Consider the following 21,234-nt stretch of genomic DNA (forward strand, 5'->3'; position numbering starts at 1 on the left):
ATCAAACATCCATGTGATCAATTCACTTTTCCATCTGCATGCGTGCGTGGTGCAAAATGACACGGATTAAAAAAAAAAAAAAAAAAACTCCGAACATTTCAATATTTTATTGAAACTTTCAAGAACACGATGTCGATGTTGTAAACTAGACAAAAAATCCGATCGGCTACATAAGCCAATTTAAGAAACACAAACAAACAAACCAAAAAAAAAAAAAAAAAGAGAGAACGAAACCTTCATATACTGTATATTTTTTTCTTAGATTATACGGCACTTTTAACCACCAGGTTTACAAATTTCCATAAAAGAAAAAAAAATCCACTTTTTTTTTGTCAAACACTTGTTTTGCGTTTCTTAAAAAAAAAGTTTAATATTAAAAATAGGAGTTGTTTCAAGCCATTGGTGCGGTGCGTTCGCATGTCGCATTCGTCATTCGTTCAAAAGAATTAACACACACGCGCACACGCACGCGGACGCACAACAAGTGAAAAATACAATGGCACATGAGTGTGAGTATGTGGATATTAAGGGAGGAATAAAATCCATTTTTGAAGATTTTGACAAAGGGGGGAGGTGGTCATAAATGGAGATGGCAACAAAAGGATAATAGCCACACATTATCATTACACAGATATATCCACAATAAATTAACAACAGATCCCTAGGACAAACTACTTTTTATTTACACGCAACAATATGAAATAATTATACATAAATATTTTATATACTCATATGTACATGTAGACTCAATACTACCGTTCATGTTGGTTTTCTTTTTTTTAATATTTAACTTTTTTTTCCTGCTTCCCTTTGCCCGTTGAACTTTACTCTTGGGCCTTTTTTTTTGTCAACCCATGAGCAGTTTTGAGATAAAAAAAAACAAAAAACTTTAAAAACATCCAATTAAGAAATATATTTTTAAAAGAAGTACTTTCCTCCCCTAGTTTTTCAAGAACATTCACGATTGGACGATCAGGAGGAAGGAGGAGGGCATGCAACTTTTTTTTTTTTTGGGCCAAATTGAAATTGTATACAAGAAAATACAGCAGTCTCTTCAAGGTAGGTTACGTTCACTGGTAGTGGAAATAAAAAAAAAGGTGTAAATTCAGAGTGCATATTGGGAAGAAGTAAAAGTCAAAGAAATAATGATGATAATAAAATAAAAAAACATTTCGTCGTATGCAGATAGGAGACAGCAGCAACTTCAATTGGTTAAGTCTCACCCATGTGACCACTTTTCAGTTTCAATACTTGTACGGTATTCCCCAAAAACAATGACAGGTTAAGTGTTGTTTTTTTTTTAATTTATAAAAGAAGAAGAAGAAGAAGAAGAAAACAATACATATCAGATGTGTATTCAACCAAAGTGCATTTCAGAAACGAAAATATGTTTCTCTTGGGAAAAAAAAACTGCTATGAACAAAAGTCCTCCTGTTGTCGTTCAAGATTTTTGGGACGCCTTGAAAATGGCAAATCAAAAGAGTGTGTGGTTGAAAAGGGAGGGGTGGATTAGGGGAAGCGGGCTCAGGGCGACCCGCTTCTCGACCTGTCCTGGTTCGAGTCCAGCCCGCTGACGAGGCGCTGGATGCTCTGCAGCTCGTTGGCGCCTTCCTTGTCGGCGCACAATTTGGGCGTCACCGAGCGGCTCGTCACCTCCGACGTGGACGAGTCGAGCTGGGCCGACGCCGGGCTGGCCGGAACCAGCACGTCCCCCTTCAGCTCGGCCCCCAGCGGCGCGAGGGCGGAGGCGGAGGCGGCGGCCGCCGCGGCCGTGCTGAGCAGCGTGCTGTCCGGTACCGTCATGGGGAGCGAGTAGGGGTTGTACCTGAGTCGGGGGCGCACCGCGTTCAGGAAGGGGTGCCGGTGCACCGACGGCGAAGAGGACGACGACGAGGCCGCCGCCGCCGCCGCTGAGGAGGCGGCGGCCGCGGCCGCCATGTACGTGTACGGGTAGGGGAACAGGCTTCCGAACGGGGACATGGCCAGGCCCTGCAAACCGGCAAGAATAACAAAAAACAAATTCATCTCTATGATTTTTGCCCTTTAAACTTGAGTAAAATGAACGCTTGTTACTTCCTAATACTGTGCTAATATTCTTCTAAACCTCTCGAGGCACCCGAAAGAATAATCCAAGCAAAACTTAAAATATATATTTTAAATGCAGAACGAAGCAGCTGTGGAGTTTAAACTATTTTGTAAATCTACATTTTGGGATGAAGTGTGCATGGGAAAAAAACGTCGGTTTATTTTTTATTTTATTTTTTTCGGCAAATCCACTACAGTAACTATTTATTTATTTAATTGGCTTTTTATACAGTAATTTGCATGTACTGTTCAGTCAGATTTAATTTTGAAGTAAATTTTGGGGTGGGTTGTTTAAACTTTTTTTTCCCAATTTAATTAACTACGTTTTAATTATTTTTTTGTGCTTTTCATACAGTATATTTTAAGTACAGTTCAGTTATAACTTAGCGTATATTTGTAGCTCTGGGCATTTTTTTTAAATTATTTTTAATCCAGTGCAGTTCAAACTTTTCTTGTTTAGCTGTCTTAAAAATTAAGGACACATTTTCTATAGCTCTGGGGAACAAAAATGTTAAATATAACTGATCTTACTTGACAAATGTACTAAATGTACTTTTAAAAAGAAAAGTTGAAGCCAAATGTAACATGCAGTTTTCATTCAATTATTTTTGCATACCACCAGAGGGCGCCCACATACTACTAGTGGTACTATAGCACACTTGGACAATCACTGCACCTTGACTTGATCGTGACTTTGCCATCTTGCTGATCGAATTTGTAGTGAGTGTAGGTTATCCCATGCATGTGCCCTCCATGTATCCCACAATGCATCTTTAAAAATAATCAATAATGATAGTCACTATATGTAAATCCCTAACCTATCCACAATCTGTCTTGTGATCCAATTTAAGAGAACTTCCTATAGTTTTCCATGCAAATAAAATGTTTAAAGGTTAATCTCCTTAAAAAAAAAAGAAAAAAGAAAAAAAAAGAAAGAAATACTATGATCTAGATTTATGGTGATTAAATTGGAATTTCCATGTCAAAAGTGAAAATTCCACAGCAAGATTTCCAACTGAAATGTAGGGGAAACACACACGACTATATTGATATGATTGTCACAATTTGATGCCATATATGGCTGTAAAGCCAGTGATGAATGAAAAAAAAAATATCTTTTTTAAGAACACGTGTTTCTGCACGCATGTATATTAATTAGAAAAGTTTATATATTAGCACATTTATTATTTTAGTGTTTGTTTTTTATCGCACACAGAACTTGTTCCAGCTGTGATTTTTCAAATTGTGGCCACAAAATACTAATCAACTCTATTTCTCATTTCGGGACAGTTGCTGAAGCAAGCAGAACACATATTACAATCTCAAGCAACATTTGCTGAGCCAGATGTCCAAGATGTTCATGGGAACGACATTAAACCCCCAAATTAGTATTTGATATGCACACAAGGCCTAATTCGGGGCCACAAATGAGCATTTTGTTGCCACAATTGAAATCTCGACCATGTCATGGCTTGCACCATAAGTAGAGATAATACCTCCGCCAAGAAAAATCAGCAGCAATTCATACACACTTACAGTGACTCACTTCCTGCATATCCCACTAGTTTATCAATAACAATAATGCATTCATTTCAACATAAAGGGAAATGTCAGGACTGCCTAATATTTATTTTTAAAAGGTTTACACCTGCACCCAAATTTCAAATTGAAATCAGTTGTTGCTTTGGGTCACAAAATACCTTTCCAGAGTTTTAAGGAAATTAGATACAAATCAGATAGCAGAGCTTTTTGCTAATATCAAGGCACAAAGTTTTTGGAAATTAAATTAAAATTCTATATCAGATCAGTATTTTTGTTGCCAGCAATGGCAGAAAGTTTTGTGGAAATTGGTTAATTGTGTGAAGGCTGAAAATCTTCAGCTATCAGATCAATATGGTTTTATGCCTGATTCGTCAAAATGCTATTTCTGGAGAAATTTTGTGTGAATGCTGAAACACCAAATGAAAATGAATGGATACATATTAAATGATGTCAAATCATGCAAAATGGTATTGAATGGCATGGGATGATATTGACTAATATGGTAAGATATGGAATGATTTTGATTGATATGGAGTCATGAAATGATACATATACATATATTGACTGATATTTGTGAAAAAATGTTAAATTTGTTAGTGTAAATGTGGAATTGTTGCTGTGTGGGAACTTTGGCATGTTGGAAATCGTTCCTCGGATGAATTGAATGAGCTGAAGATTGTGAAATTGGAATGGGAACAATGTGAATCTGTTGTGTTGAATTGTGCCATTGGGAATTAATGGCATCTTTTTTGTTGTTTGTGAGAAAATAACATTTTTGTAATGAGTAAAATGAGTAAACACACCACATGGCATACATTTTTGGGAATATGTTGACGGAATGGTGATCGCCGGTTGAGAAATGTGGAAATAGAAGCATGTCAAAAAAGTGAGGAGAATAAAATATATCTTAATGGTGTAAATTCTGCAATTTCTGGAAAAATTGCTTGTGAATGCTGCAATGCTGAATGAAAAATTTTGTATACATGTGGAATGATGTTGAATGACACGATGAATGATGGTGAATGATACAGAATGGGAATGAATAGAGAATTTGTGGCATGTTGAAAATTGTTATCAGGTGAATTAAATGTGTTGCATGTTTTTAATTTCAAATGAGAACAATAACGTTTTGTTGGCTGCATTATTGGAATGGGATTTTTTTGTGGGGGGATTTTAATGGTGAAAATGTTGAATTTTTGGTCATTGGAAATTATTGACAAGTTGAAAATTGTTCCCAAGCGACTTGAATAATTTGAATATTTTGGATTTTAAATGAGGACGGTGTGAATCTGTTAAGTGGAGTGTCCCATTGGGAATGAATGGGGAATTTTTGGTCATAAATGTAGAATTTTGGGAAAACAGTGAAATTTTGGAATGAGAAAAGTAATAGCCTACGTGGTATTAATTTTTGGAATATGTTAAAATTTGAATGATGTGAATAAGAAAGATTATGTAGAAATAGATGCATGTCAAATAATGGGAGATATAAGATAGGAATGGCATTATTGAGGGAATTGTGTAAAAACTGAACAGATATCAGGAAAATAATTTTTTCTAATATAAGTTGTCTGTTCTTCCCTTATCTGATAGCACCAAGGTGACCTCTGCCAATTAAGGCCAAACCGTTCATGGTAAATAGACAAGCTGGTGGAAAAAGCTCCTTGAAATGTAGCAGGAAATTAAAAAAACAAAACAAAACAATGCCAAACTGTCATATTAACTAACAACGTTGTGACTATTCTACAATTTTAATGGTGTTCACCTTCTTACAGTCTATTTCCTTTTCCTCCATCAAATTAGTGATTAACGTCAAACAAAAACATCTCGTCTCGCCGTGTTGACGAAAGTCGACAAGACCAATCCTGGATTTCACACCTTTGTTGTCGGTGTTTTCTTTAGCCTGCGACACTGCGAGCCACGCCCTCCGCCGAGTGTGGTGCTAATCTATTAAGTAGTTTCAGTTAGCACATAAAAGACGTCATTATACTGTCTTTGGCAACATGTCAATATCATTTCACACTTGCCCAAAACGCATTCCTTCCCGGTCCGACTGCATCTTTGTGACTTGTATGTGAGAAACTTACTACGTGAGCATTCCCTAATTATTGACAAAGGATGTCAGGTTGCTTTTTTTTTTTTGCTGTTGGGTTTGTCTGAGAACGCATCTGCAGTAATTGGGAGGCAAACTATCAAGATTTTTTTGGCCCATATAGGCAAATGCTAAGTGTGCTCTGGCCTGCTTGGGGCACAAAATAAAAAAATATAATACAGTAGAGAAGCCTATGAATTGCTAAAATTCATTGTAAAAAAATACATTTGTCCTTTTGTGTCTTGTAAAGTTATTAGTTATGTTAGCACTTGGCATGCTTTAATTATATAATAATGTAATTTTCTTTTTTTAAACGCCCAATATTCTTGAATTAAAAAAACACGGATAAATCATCAATTAGCAATTTTTTTTGCAAAAAGAAAAAAGGGCTTTGGGTCCCACCCCCATAAAAACAGCAGCTGATTTTGCTTTGACAAAACATTTTTTCTATTGAGAAAAAAAAACATGCTTCATTTTATTTTATTGTTCATATGCCATTTTTATGTAAAAACTTTTTTTTCTTAATGGTAGGGATAAGCTTATGCAGACGGAGGACTATGTAATTTGTGTTTTGGTATTATAGTCATTTTGACTTCCAAATGAAAAAATATCAGCCGCCTCTGGCACCATCTTGTGCCTCTAATTCAATATACGAGAAACCACCACGCCTGAGGACAATCAATCAATAGCACTTCCGGACATAGTCATCACGGGCACACACTTGCAGCCTCACACTGACATGTTACGCTGAAAAAGGAGTCATTTAGAGTTACTTAATTGGAACATGCACATCGGTTACATATTATTAAAATGTAGTAAACTGAAAAAAAAAAAATGCAAATTATGGTTTTGTTTACCAAGTTTTAATCATATGCAAATTTAAAAAATTACTTCTTTTTTTTACTCCAGAAAAGCACCTCATTCATAACAAATTATCACAAATATTATCGGTTTAAAGTTTTATTGTGTGTGCTAGCGAGTGAGTGACAAATGGTTGATACATTAGCCGCATTAGCATTAGCACATAAGCTTCTGTCTCTGATTGTTTGGTATCTTGTTTTTATATATATATATATATATATATATATATATATACATATATATATATATATATATATATATTGTGTACACCTCCTTTAAGTTGATATCGGCATTATATGCTTATCGGTAAAGAACCAAAAAGGATGATGATATAGCAAATAACAGATGAACCAATGACGGATTATATACATATGTATGTTCACGTATGTGCATGTCTGTGTGCCGATTTCCATATTATCCACATCCATAGCTGGTCTCACATCTGCAACCTGAGCAGCTTTCCATACTGAGCGGCCAATTCGTGGAAATTGTAGCTTGCAAATGTATAATCCGACTCTCATAATCCGTAAATTGCAGATGTGTGTGTGGTTCTTTTATTGTTTCCGACTCACATAATCCTTAAATTGCACATGTACGCTGTTTGTACTGTTGTAACCAGTCGCCAGTGTTTCTTCAGCTCTCCACCAGCCAGCTAAGCGTAAGCAATACTGTCAATACAGCGAGCGTCGGATGTAAATCGCAATCGTTTTATCGAATGTAGGGATTAAAAACACTCCGCTTTGATTGCGTCAGTCTTTTCGGAGGCCAAGGGGGGGTCAAAATTGGATGAGTGGAATCAAAGTGTGGGAGTGCCAACCCTCTAGGGGTTATCAAGGGCGCGGTAACAGCCTCGCCCCCGGGCCATGGCAGCCCGTCGTACGCCGCTGCTGCACAAGCGTGTGTGCTTCCTGCTGGAGAGTCACACGTTTTTATCGGCACATATTAACACGCCCAGAGGTGAACATGCACCCCCCCCCGCCCCCTGCAGCAGCAGCACTGCATGTAAACAGCTTTGCCGAAGAATTTCTAATGCGTATTAAAATTCCTCACGTCTGCACTCGAGCGAGACGCCTTGACGACGTGTCGGACGATAAACTGGCAAACTGACACGTTACCTGCTGTTGCTAATATTTTGCTCAACTTATAGCTACAGGGGCAACGGTTTAGGCAGCCCTACCCAGCCGCCATAAATATATGTTTTGTTCGCTCAACACCTGTCTAACATCCAGTTCAGCATTAGCATTGTTAAGGCAGATTTTTGTGACAGTATGGATTAGCTGTTGGCTGTATATGAGTATCATACATTAGCTTCGATTGGCATTTTTAAGCATAAAAACAATTTTTTTTTCACCTCTTTTATCAAATCATGTACATAATTTTTTGCTCCATCTCTTGAATGGGATCACAATACATTATTCCAGTGTAGTTACACTATATTGTTGCTTGTGTCTTTTAAATTAAATTGCAGCATGTATTGGCTATACTGTAGTGTATATAATAATTTATATATACACACACACATTAGCATCTATGGGCATTTTCAGTCAACTCATGTCTTGTATGTTATGCATGTGTAACTGTAGTATAGAATTGGAATGTCACTGGCGTCGGGCCGCTCTCCTGTCACAATTTGTTCATGTTTATTCCTTCCATAAATCTACAATATTAATCAGTCCACAAGCGTGGGCGTTATTTAGCGTTAAAAATGGCTTGCACGCTTTCACAAACATTTTGGGGTTTCCTGAAAAGTTGTGATTTTAGAGGTATAAGGAATTTCGCTGGGACTGAAGTAAGCAAGTACAATATTGATGTAACTTTATGATACATTAGACTGCATGGGCATTATTATCTATTATACAGCAAGATTTTACGCATCTCTTGTATTTGATCACAATCTAAACACAGGTGGGCCAAAAATAATTCCTCTTGAGTCAAGAACCCAACATGTTTTTTCTGGGTTATTCATGTGACCCAACTTTTGGGGTTAATTGAATAACTCAATTGAATTGGGTCAAAATGAACCAACCCAGTTGTTTGAGTTATTCAACACTCTAAAAAAACAGCTGGGTCAAAAGTAACCCAATTATGGATCAAAAATGGACCAATCCACTTTATGGATCAGTTTGATACAAAATGCCTTTTTTTTTTTTTTTTTTTTTTTTTTTTTTAAACCCAAGTACAGAATCGGACCAATATTTACGAGTTGTTTTAGACTAAAACATGAATTTTTTGACTCAAAGTTGGGTCAAATTGACCCAAGTAGAGGATCGGCCCATTTTTGACCCATGGGTAATTTTTGACCCAACTATTTTTATTTTTTATTTTTTTTTGAGTGAACCCAAAATGGATGAAATTAAGCAGTCCACAAAGCAATCCAAATTCTGGGGTTGTTTTGTGGTTTATTCATTCGACCCAACTTTTTGACTAAATTGAGTAACTCAAAAAGTCGTGTCAGTCCCTTTTTTAACCCAATTTGTTTTTTAGAGTGCATTATGCCGGTGTACTTATCAGTATTTTGTTAATGTCAGTTATAGGACATGCATAATATAATTCATTAGCTTCATATGGGCATTCTTAGTCATCACAATAAATTATATCCTGTATTGTTGCTATTTAATTGTCATTTTCATTTCAGAAGGTATCTAATATAATCCTATATATATTTTATTCTGGACCATATAAGTATCATTTTTCATCTTTTGCATTTTTCATCACAATACAAAAGGTCATCACCATGGTGTCATTTAATTTTCATACTTCTCTTGTATTGGGTCTCATAATATTGGGCCTAGTAGCTTTTGCTTGTTTGATGTGCTTTGGTAATTATACACCTTCGGTATTGCATCCAATTGTGCAGGTGTACCCAATAAAGTGTCCCGTACTCCTCAGAATCTTATGCTTACATGAAAACATCAATAAAGCTGTGCTCACGTGCTATTCTGCAGGGAATGCATTTTTTTTTTTTTTTTTTTTTTTTTTTTTTTTTTTTTTTTTTTTTTTGTTACCTGCGAGGCCAGGACGTGTTGCTGCAGATGGAATGGCAGGCCCGGAGCCCCCGCCAGGCTCTGAGGGGAGGACGCCATGCTGCTGGTGTCCATGGTGCTCACCCCTCCCGTGGACACGGCGGCCAGTAGGGGCCCCATGCCCGCGGCCATGTTTGAGAAGGCGCCGCCCATGTTGAACTGACCCGGGTGCAGGAGGAACGGGTGCGCGCCCCCCAAGTGGTTGAAAAACTGCTGTCCCGTCAGGCCGCCGGCAAATCCGAAGTTGGCCATGTGGCCGTGATGGCCCATGTGCGCGCCCTCCGTCTGCACAGTCAACGGCGCGAAGGCGTCCTTGCCCGGCGGCCGGCACTCGTCGTCCTTGGCCGGGTCCAGACTCGGGCTCTTCACGTCCTCCCCGGAGCGGGTGGTGCTGGAGATGACGGTGATGGGGCTGTGGCGAGAGTCCGCTGCACGGCCTCGCTCGGTCCTCGGGCTGCCGCCGCCGCCGCCGCCGCCGTCGCGGGTTCGGCCGGGGGGGTCGCCCCCGACACCGCCTCCCCCGAACAGGTGACCTTTGGGCGGGCTCGCGTCGTGCTCTTTGCCGTCCTCAGTCGTGGTGGAGATCTTGTTGGAGTCTGGGCCGTCTTTCACGTGGCCGTCTTTGCTCTCGTCGTCGCTGTCTTCGTCGCTGTCGCAAAAGTCTGCAAGCCACCCCCCACAAAAAAATTTCAATAAAGAAACACAATACAAGCTGCAGCATTTAATCAGCTGGCCCAAGACATCAGTGAATTATAAACACCTGTTGCGTTATCGCTTTGGTCTAAAACGATTTAACTTTGAAAGTATTTGTGTTTTTGTTACGTCATTTTGTTCATTTTATTTAATCCCCTTATTTATTTTGATATTATTTTGTTTAAAGTTACACTTAATTGCATACAAATTAATTTGACATTTTACACTTTTTTTTTTTAAACCAAAAATAAATACAGATGTCATTTTGTCCCCCAACACGTCAAGGACAAATGCATCATATGTTTTATTTCGTTGCTTTTAGGATTCCGATAATGCCCACTTTGCCGCAAAATGTTGCGTCAATCACTTCTAAGACGTGTAATGATTATTATTTTTGTTTTATGTCCGCTCTAAGGGATCAATCAAAACTGAATGATCAATCATTTTTTATTAGCAGAAATTTGGGCCCATGCAAGCGTGAGTCGGGTCATGCTGGATACAAATGTTAATTATTTGTTTCATGATAATAGTCAACAAAAACTGTTGGGTGGAATTATTACAACCCAACCATTTTTTTTTTTTTGTCTGTGCATGTAACTTTTTACTGTTTTTTTTATTCCATGTTTCTAATATTTTGGACGCATTATTTGAAAATATTAGAAACGCCTTTCAACATGACAGTTCAAACTTAAATAGGAAAAAATAAATTCGGACAGAAGTGCGCATGTGTCCCGTGAGCGAAAAAAAAAAAAAAAAGTTTTTTTTCTCAGTTTTCAATTAAGCCTATATCGGATCAGTTATTTTTCGTATTGGATCTCATGATGATATCCTCCGCCACATAAAACAAAACAAAACAACAACAAAAAATGACATAAATAAGTTATATCCTACATAACACGAGGTGCAAGTTTTAGTTAATGTTGTGACCTAATGTCACTCTTTTGCTTGTTTACAACATATTTCCTGCATCGTGTGGAATTTTTAATGGCGCAGGTTTTACTAATAGCGGTGAGTAAGAGTATGTTAAATCTTTACATCAAGTGGTAATAACTTGTATAAATTTAATGACGTTATAATCCCCACGTACAATTTACATGCATTATTTTGTCTGTTAGAAAAAAACTTTAAATATTTTTTTACGTTTGACAAACTTGCATGACCCATTTCCAGTCGAAAAACACAATCTCGTCACTTGAAACGCGGCTGAGCGAGCGGGGATACCTTTCAGGTGCGGGGGCCCCACGGTGGACACGGCAGGGGAGGAGGCCTGCCCAAAGCACTTGAAGGGGGCCTGCTCCCCGGAGGAGTCGTCCGAAGCTCCGTTCTCCTTCTTCTGCTGCTCCTCGTACGAGCGGATGGATTGCAAGGCCAACTGTTTCCTGCGCACCACACAATTTGCCTTCATATTTACGAAAACAACAAAAACAAACAAACATGGCTGGCCACAGTGCATGCGTTACCATGGCGACCAACACCACACATCCATTTCTGCTCACATTCGCGCAATAAATCGCTGCTTGTGAGTGTGCTGCTAGTAAAAGCGAGCTAATTAATGAAACGTGCTCCATATAGCAGCAATTTTTTTTTTTTTTTTTTTTTTTTTAAACAGCGTGCAGTGCCAGCCTGGTTCATAAACAGAGCAACATCCCCCGAGGGTCAATTTTGACGCTTTGACGCGTTTGAATCCAGCTAACGCGATTATTATTTTTGCTTGTTGTTGTGGGACTTACCTCTTTTCTCGCCGGCCGTTGCCAGTGTCACGAAAGCCTTTGGCGAAAGGGTTGTGGTCGATTTTAAGCTGAGTTATCTGCAAAAAAAATAACATAAAAAATGTAAGTCATTTTATGGATAACTAAACGTACGACGTTAGCACTTTTTAAAGTCATAAAATAATAACAGGCAAGCACAAAATCGAGTTGTGTGTAGCCTAAACCATGTGACCATTTTTTCACTGTTTTTTTTTTTAAATATATATTTCTACCCCCCTTATATACCCACACATAAATGCAAGCACCGAGCGTATAGTGTGACACGAAAAGCCTTTTCTCTTTCTCCATTCATGCGCAGAGCTTTGCCCTTCTTCTTTTTTTCTCCCATTTCTCAACCCCCCCCAACCTTTTTTTTTTTTTTGCGCATGCAGAGACAGAGCGTGTGTGTGTGTGTGCGCCACTATACCAAATCCCTTCCACGTGATTTAAATTTTAAAAAAGCATGCTAACCTGCATGTGCAACATTCCTTCCCCACAGCAGCTCTTTCATTTTTGATGACAACAAAACGAAAGCACTCGAATGAATGGAGCATGCAACAAGCAGGCAAGGAGGGGCGAAGGGGATTTCATTTGATTATTATTATTCCATTTAAATCCCCCCCCCCCCTTTTCCCTTCCGATGTGTTTACCTTGTCGTTCTGATAAGCAGTCACCGCGATGAAGTCAGTCTCGGGGAACACGTACGTCCTAAAGGTGCTGTAGGGCAACTTGAGGATGTCGTTGGCCCTCACGATGTGAAAGCGAGGCTGATATTTATGCATCGAGTTGAGAATTGTCTGTAATTAAAAAAAAAAAATCACACAGCCCGGAATATGTCAATACCCTATTCTTGGTATATTAACATAATCCTGTGGAAGAAAAATCATTATTAATGGCATTTAAAGGATCACATTGCAGATTGAAACGAAACTGTAAACAACATAATGTATAGCATCGTGTTAGCAAAATCAGTGAGCCACAATATTAGAGACTGCACGGTTGAATTAATAGATGTCACACTACAAACATTAGGAGTCCTCCCATGTGAAAAGTGCTCCAAAAATAATAATTTTGTGGCTCTTTTTCAATTTAATTATGACACGTGAACGGATTGTGCTGGTGCATTAATGACTGCTTCGATGCTCTTAATTAAATAATATTTCAAACATGTATTTTTTTTTAGCTAGTCTAATATTGTGGCCCACGATCACATTTGTTCATGCAAGAAATCGACTTAAAATATCCTATAATGATTGTGCAAAAAAACAAAATTAAATAAAAATAGGAAAATAGTAAAATGGACATACATTAGTAGAACTTACAAATCCATGCTTGTCAGAGATGTTGTTGGTGAGCTTGAGCTTGTGGAAGTTGACCACTTTGGACATCCACTGCTCGCCTGTGGCGGGGCTATCCGGGTGGATGTACATCCGCTTGGGCATCTCCGGGTCGGCCTTGCCCGCCACCATCCAGCGCGAGTTGTGGAACTTGTACCTGCAGTCGTCCGCCGCCACGATGTCCATCAGGAGAATGTACTTGGCCTTCTTGTCCAGGCCCGTGCACCTCACTTTGAAGGGGGGGAACATCCGCCTTGACGCCAAAACACAGTTTGGTTGGTTGTTGTTGTTGTTTTAATGGCGTTACATTTAGAATACGAGTGGATTTCACGTTTTTAAAAAATGTGGCTAAATGTAAACTGGACGAGTTCGTGCATAGTCGACATGCAAGTTTTGCGCGTATAAACAAGAGCAGAATACACACTCACACTTAAAGTGCGATCTGTTAGTGTAAAGTTTTAGAGAAATGAATGATGGGATTACGAGGAGAAAGCGTGTGTGTGTGTGTGTGTGCGCGTGCGCGCGAGTGTAAGTGTGTGTACACAAAGCTTTACTGGGGCTTAATTACTGCAAGACAAATCCCACTTCCCCCCTTTTTAATGATTGAACACATTAAAGATAACTTATTTCTATTAATTTAATGAACTGCACTTGAAATGTAATATTCTAATTTTTACATTTAGTTTTGCAGTTACATCAGGGATTTGTTTTAAACTAAATACAGTTAGGTAAAAAAATAAATAAATAACCCAATTTAGTTAAAATACATAAATAATGCTTACACAAAAGTATCGATTCATCTATTTTTTTTCTTGTATTAAAAAATAAAATAAAAAATATATACCCCCATCCCCACCCCAAAAAAAGAATTTTGTACAAAAAAATAATAATAATCTAAATTGGGTCATATTGCCCATATAGTAATCTTTTTTTCTCCACCCATAATTGAGGTTATTTTTTTTCAACCATTTTTTTTTAACAATGGATCAAAATAACCCAAGTACTGATCAGTCTCTTTTTGACCTCTTGTGTTGTATTTTATTTATGTTTTGTTTGTTTTTTTTCCCCCTGCACAAAGCAGCCCAATTATTGGGCTGTTTTGTGGGGAAGAAAAAAAAGTTCAGTAAAATCGACTGAAGTTAGTGGTTTGTCCGTTTTCAACACATGGTTGGGTTATTTTTTACACCCATTTTTTTCTTTCAAAACAATCTTGATTTGGGTTGATTTGTGGAGGGGGGACTAATACAAAATATAGTTCAAATCGACCCCCAATTTTTGACCCAACTGTTTTCAGAGCTCAACTGATTTTAAAGCGAGCGAAGCAGACTGCATGCACTTTTACCATCCTACACTAATTCGCCAATTTCAAATCATCAGCAGCATCAGAGCGAGCTTCACCTTCCGGATTTGGTGATCACCATCTCGGTGCCCCTCTTGTGGAAGAGCTCCCACAGCTCCTTGGCTTCCAGGTGCACTTTGGGGTCGTCCTCCACCTCCTCCTCGGGCTCCAGGCTCTTGAGCGGCCGGAGGTGCGCGGCCGCAGCGGCCGCCGCGGCGGCCTGGTGGCCCAGCGACGAGAAGTGCAGCCCGGAGTCTGCCGCTCCCCCCATCAGCTGATCCATGATCGGCTTGCCCAGGGCGCCCGGCAGCGAGAGCGAGCCGCTGGGGGGCAGCGCCAGAGCCGGGAAGAAAGGCGGCTGGTGTCCCAGCATGGCGCTCATGGCAAATTCCGGACCCCGGTGAGGTATAAACGGATGATATGCCATACTCGAGCCCTGCACGACTGGATCTCTCATCAGGAAGTTCATCCAAGTGCTTTGCAAGCAGCGGACGTGGGCTTGGAGTGTTTGGGACGCCAAATCAAAACGACAAAAGAGAAGGAGGGGGTGCAGGCGAATGTTCAAGACGAACAAGTCCTCCTTTCAAACTTGAAGCATCCGCCGAGTGTCCACTGTTGTTTTGTTTTTTTCTCGGGGAGGGAGTTGAAAAATCAAAAGGCGAAGATGTTCCCCATGAAGAAAAGAGCGGCTGCACTTGAGAGTTTGCCGCACACGAACCAACTCGGGTGCGTCACTCGAGTGTACGGCGGTGCATTCTTCCTCTTCACTGCGTCGCCATTCTCGGTTTAAAGGAGATACACGAACAACAACAAAAAAGGGAAACAAAAAAAGCGCGTCCCTCCTGGCTGGCTCTCTCGTCGTCTCTCCCCTCCTTTTCTTTTTTTTTTTTCTCGAATCAGCCTCCCGTGTCCTGCCTCGACTGGCTCCGCACTCCCTCGCGCCTCTTTACGCACGCACGCACACACACGCCCGGCGTCCCTTCGCCTTCACGCGCATTTCTGGGAAGGACGTGTGCGGGGAAACAAGTCGTCCACTCCACGGAGCTCGACAGAGGAGAGAGAGGAAGAAGAGGAGGAGGAGAGTGGAGAGAGAAAGAGAGAGAGAAAGGAAGAGAGTGTGGTAAGGTCCCAGCTCCGTGATTTTCCTAGCGCCTTCTGTGGCCCACGGGGCTCCACGCAGGATGGATGTGTTGCAGCGACTCCCTTTGATTGGCTCTTTGACGCTTTCGGACCAATTGTGAGGCACCAAGGGGGCGGGGTTTTAACAGGTCCGGGTGGAGGGGATCGGGCTCGAGACTTATAAAAAGGTGTTTGGAAAACGGCAAAAGAAAGAAGGGGGTGAAAAAAGGAAAAGGGTTAAAAAAAAAAAAAACTAAAAAAAAACTTTGCATGTGAGCCGCTATCCCAAGCTTCAGTCATAGTCAGTCAATCAGTCGCTCGGTGTTGGTGTGAATATGTCAACACGGAGCTTCGTGAGGCGTAGCGGGACGAGCGCGGCGAGCCAAGCCGGCGCAGCGACGCTCTTGGCCGGCTTGGTTGTTCGCACGCTGCCGCTCGGACCCCCGGAGCGCTTTTCAGACTTTTGACAGCCAAACCCCGCCGACCTTACGGTGACTTCATCGGTGTATTTCTGCACAATTTGGCCGCGATTGCGTGGTTGTCCTCATGCATGTCCAGATATTTAATACACCATTTCCTCTTAGATCCTCGGTGATGTGAGCCGAACAAATAGGAGTGGTAGGCGGGAAGATGACAAGCTTGTTGGTCATATTTGTATAGCCTAAATATTTGCTCGAGCATGTTATCCAAATTTCAGATTTATTAAAAAAAACAAAAAACCTTTTTTTTTTATTTTTATTTTTATTTTTTATAAATCTTCTGCGATTTATTTTAAAAAGCAAATCAATCCAAGTTATGCTTACATGACAGCTCGTGGGGAGGATGGTGCTCAGCAGTGCGTGTCTTATCATCTCTGGCATCAAAACAGCAACAGATATTGTGAATCATAACCAATCAATTGAGCAGGCAAATATAGAACACTTCCCGGCACAAGCGCACCATGCAGGCAACAATTCAATTTTAAGCTGCGCACATCTAGTGTGGCAGTTTAACGCATCCGCCATGGACGCGAGTATTATATTAATCCCTTTTTTTTTATTGTCATTGCGTGTTATCCGCATGCAAATGTCCCGCTTATGTGGTGTTATTAAGCGCGTCTGTCGTCATCCTTTCTCTTACATTGACAATGTTCTACAGATTTAATACTTTGAAAGGTTTAAGCCATGCGCGGATATGAATAGAGCTTATAGATTTGTGTATGCTGGAGTGATTGCAGCATTATATGGGAGCCTGCGTGTGCAGACAGCGCGCACTTTAAATGCCGTTTTAAACCCAAATTCACAAGTAAACTCTAAAGAGCTGTGACCACTCGCTCACCTCGGACCAACGCTGTGAATTGTCAATTATTTGTCACGCTCCACTGTGCTTCCCGTATCTCAATCGATTTATTTTTGTGTAATTTAATTTTTGGCCATCATATAAAAACTGTTCGGTGTAAAGTGACTTTCTTATGTGCACCTCATGTTGCGTGAATAATTCCCACGCATGTTAAAATGCATTTGAAATTTAACATTCGCGTTAATGGGGTTTGCATTCATTGCATAATTATAAAAAGACAGTTGGCTGCATGAACAACAACAAAAAAATAGACATTCAATCACCTGCGTGTGTGTGTTCATGTATAGAGTGTGTCCCACTGGGGGTTACACACATTGATATTGGGCTTATGTGTTGCCTGTTATTGATTTCCCGCAGAAAAACAAAAGCTGTTGATAAGCCACAGACAAATCTGGCTAAAAGAGACACAAGATCCACTAAATCAGCCGGCTAAATCTTTCCATACACTATTGATAGGCTATACAAACACACACAAAAAAAGTAATTTAGGAGAAAAAAAAACCCCTACTGTTTATTTAATACATTATATTTGGATAATCACATTTTAGTTCAATATGGAAAGCAGAAAGTGTATTATATAAAATAGAACTATAATATAGGTGGAAAATGACGTTGTGGAATCACCTGTAAATAAAAATATGTGCATGCAATGACGAATTTCTGACCTCCCTGTATTTTTATTATTCACAACCTATATGTAGCTAAAAGATATTTTCAATGTCCAATAGAATGCAATATTATTCTATATTGTCTTTTATGCAAACATAATTTTATATACTTTTATTTTATTTTATAGCCACATATTGGAATCCAAGAGGTGCATATGTATTATATTTAAAAAAACAACAACAAAAAAAACATTCCCAGTGACTTATGCAGCATCTTGTATTTTGTTTACATGTTATTCTTAATTCATGGTAACCAATTAGAACATAGAAGCAACAAACTACGTATGAAAACACGTCTCTTTTAACATAAATAGAAATGCACAGTGACTTTCCGGGCACCCCATAAGTGTACATTTCCTCCACAGTGGACTTATCCAAACAATCCCCCCCGCCCCCCACTCCATTAGAAGCACATTTCAATTTAGTGGAAGGTGTCATCAAATAGGAAGCGGTGTTGACACGGCTGCAGCCTCTCAGTCTCCCGGCGAGCTGGACGTGGCTTCATTTGCTAAGCAAGTAGAGGACGGTCAATACGCTGTATAAACTTTTACTGGGTTAGGGCTCTCAGGGACTCGGAGAGGCCGTAAAAAACAGAAAAGCTCCTGATTGATGGCGCTCAACTTTGTCAGCGCTTCCACGCTTGGAAATCTGCATCCAACGCTTCCCCAAAGTGTTCAATGTTCATTTCAGTCAGTGGCATTGTCACCCGAAAACTGATTTTTTTTTAGGTTCAATCCATTCCAGTTCGTCATCTCCTCTTTCAATGCTGAGGTCATGTGTTCTATACGGGCCCTGACCAACAGCCATACTGTGTAGGTTCATTAAGCAAAGCTTCAAAGACATTCCTGGAATTGATCACGGAGCTGCAAGTGATGTAATGTATGCTGTCCTGTTTATTTGCAGATTGTTAATGATAAGCGAGGACAGACTTGGCGGCACCGCTCCCGAATGCAGGGGAGATTGCCTCGGCCCTAAACACCACGCGAGCAACGGGTGGGGGGGGGGTGGAAGCCCCCTCCAATGTTCGAGATTAGCTTATTCAACTACTGTAATTGAATCCAAACTTCCGTGCGGACACGACGATGCAAAGCAGAAAGGGACATGTCCAATTGACGGACTAATGGCTTTCTAAACGCTAGCCATTCGCCCCAAAAAGACGGAGGCGCGGCAAGGAATCGATCCGGCACTTCAAAAGAGGCGAAGATTGTAAAATGCACTTTCCAGAATCAGCGCATTTAGTCAATTGCCTGCAGCAATGATAAACTCCGCACATGTCGATACCTCGTCCCCCTCGGCCGTTGTTTTTGCGATGTCCGGTTAACCCTCACTCACGTCGATCACCGCGTTGGCCAGTTATAGATATTGATGAAAAACAATTTTAGCTAATTAGGGGATGTGTTTATTGATGGCACGACATACGGGCAAGGAAAATAGTCATGTGCCGGAACAGATCCCACCCAAGCTATCGCCTCAGGAGACCACTAAAAAACAAAACAAAACTGACTGACCTGTCGCGGTATGTGGAGTTCAGCTACTCGTTTTCATGAGTGGCTAATGGCCAACTGTCGGCCATTGCTGCGTTGCAACATCGTAGATGTCACGACCCATCAAAAATGGCCGCTGCGTATAACTAGATAGAACTGTCACAAGAATACAGACCTCACCAAAGCTAAACTCTTAGAAAGGTCATTTTTGTTTATCAATGTTTGTCAGTTGGTAGGCTACTTCCCGGTTCATAGAGGACATCGGGGAATTTTTTTATTTATGTATTTTTTTTTTATAAATTTTGAGGTTAGACGGTTTCCACTGATGCAATTGAAACAGTGAAATTATCTGCACCTCATCCTAATCAAAATTTAACAGCCCATGTGTTGCCTTTCTACAAAGCTTAGTGGAAAACTAGTTTTGTATTTTTTTTTTTTGGGTATCTGTCCAACTATTTAAAGGTGTACAACGTCAAGCTGCCTGAGGTGAAAAGGGAAATCAAGGCAAAAAAAAAAAGCAAGTTGTGGCCTAAGGGTTTGTTTGTACGGCAATGACCTAGTAAAAACCTTTCTGCTGCAACGGGAAATGTTGTAATAGTCGTGTTTGATGGTGTAGTAAGTACACTTTGCTGATTAAGTGTTGTAAATTGCAACTTAACAATAGACTTGTGGTCCACAATTGGTGTTTTTTTCTATATAGATCACTATACTCTTGGAGATGTTACACTCTCTTAGATGTCTTGTAAAAAAATGCAAAATAACACTCCTTTGGGACAAAATGTCACCTATTGTATCAATCCCTCATAATGCAGTGTTGATACATCATAATCAAATCACATTTAAAACTACTTTGAGCGTTTTTTCTTTTGTAAGTGGTAATCGGCAATAAAAGAATTTCTTTCATTACATTGTGATCGTGGAAAAACAAAACATTAGCCACAGAATTATCCAAATAAAATATTACTAGCATAAAGTGTCCAAACTTATATTACGTTAAGGAAATCGCAATGTTATTAGATTGAAGTCGTAATGTTCAAAGAACCAAGTGTACGGTTGCAAATATGAATTGGTAATATGATAATGAAGCTGTAACGTAGGGTAATACAGTGCAATGTTACAAGAATGAAGTCAAAATGTTTACAAGAATGACGTCGTGACATCCAAGAATGGAGAGTAGTTGGATTGTTATGGGAATAAAGTCCGCAATATTACAAGAATCAAGTCCTGGGGTTAAATCAATTGGAATATTACAAGATGTCATAATACTCTTCTAAAATTGAAGTCTTTTTTTTTTTTTTTTTTTTTTAATATATATATACTATATATGTATTTTGTCAAGTCAAGAATATCAGTCTAAAGAAATAACCCAAATTGAGTCAAAAATGGACCAACCCAACATTTTGGGTTATTATTATTTTTTTTTTAAACAAAAAGTTGTGTTAAATAAATCACCCAGAAAGCAAGCAAGAAAAAAAAATTTGCTTTGTAAAAAGCAACCCACAAAATTTAGTTTTTGGTTGTCAAAATAAATAACACGCTCTAAATACGCTTGGGTTGCAAATAACCCAATTCCGGTCAAAAACGTTTTCCAAATCTACTACTTGGGCCAATGTGACCTAATTTCTTGGGTTGTTTTGTACAAAATTGGGTCTATTTGTCCAATTTATTTGGATTGTTTTGTATTTTAAAAAATGGGGGAGGGTCAGTGGTTTTGATTGTACATAACCCATAAAAAAGTAGTGGATCGTCCATTTTTTTTTTTAAAACCCAAATTAGGTTGTCCCCTCCCAATTGAGTTGTGGATTATTCATTTGACCCATATATTTTTATTTAAATGAATAACCCAAAATGTTGGGTCAGTCCCAAACAACCTCCCCAAATTGGGTTGGTTATTCAGTTGATGCAACT

General features: G+C 39.6%; 1 protein-coding gene across 2 annotated transcripts; it reads right to left on the reverse strand.

Annotated features, from left to right (window-relative positions):
• Positions 1 to 92: 92 nt before the first annotated feature.
• On the reverse strand, positions 93 to 16,078 carry tbx3a (T-box transcription factor 3a). Of its 2 annotated transcripts, none has more exons than XM_077496809.1 (7): positions 14,777 to 16,078; positions 13,349 to 13,631; positions 12,692 to 12,838; positions 12,024 to 12,100; positions 11,515 to 11,672; positions 9,583 to 10,262; positions 93 to 1,989 (listed from the first exon to the last, which is right to left on the reverse strand). In XM_077496809.1, the coding sequence occupies exons 1-7, from the start codon at positions 15,184 to 15,186 to the stop codon at positions 1,525 to 1,527; spliced, it is 2,220 nt and encodes a 739-aa protein (XP_077352935.1). In that variant the 5' UTR covers positions 15,187 to 16,078; the 3' UTR covers positions 93 to 1,524. The 2 variants fall into 2 exon arrangements, with proteins under 2 accessions (XP_077352935.1, XP_077352936.1); XM_077496810.1 differs by having other exon boundaries at positions 13,364 to 13,631; positions 14,777 to 16,077.
• Between the last annotated feature and the right edge of the window lie 5,156 nt (positions 16,079 to 21,234).

Source organism: Festucalex cinctus, chromosome 15, assembly GCF_051991245.1.
Source record: "Festucalex cinctus isolate MCC-2025b chromosome 15, RoL_Fcin_1.0, whole genome shotgun sequence".
Classification (NCBI taxonomy): domain Eukaryota; kingdom Metazoa; phylum Chordata; class Actinopteri; order Syngnathiformes; family Syngnathidae; genus Festucalex; species Festucalex cinctus.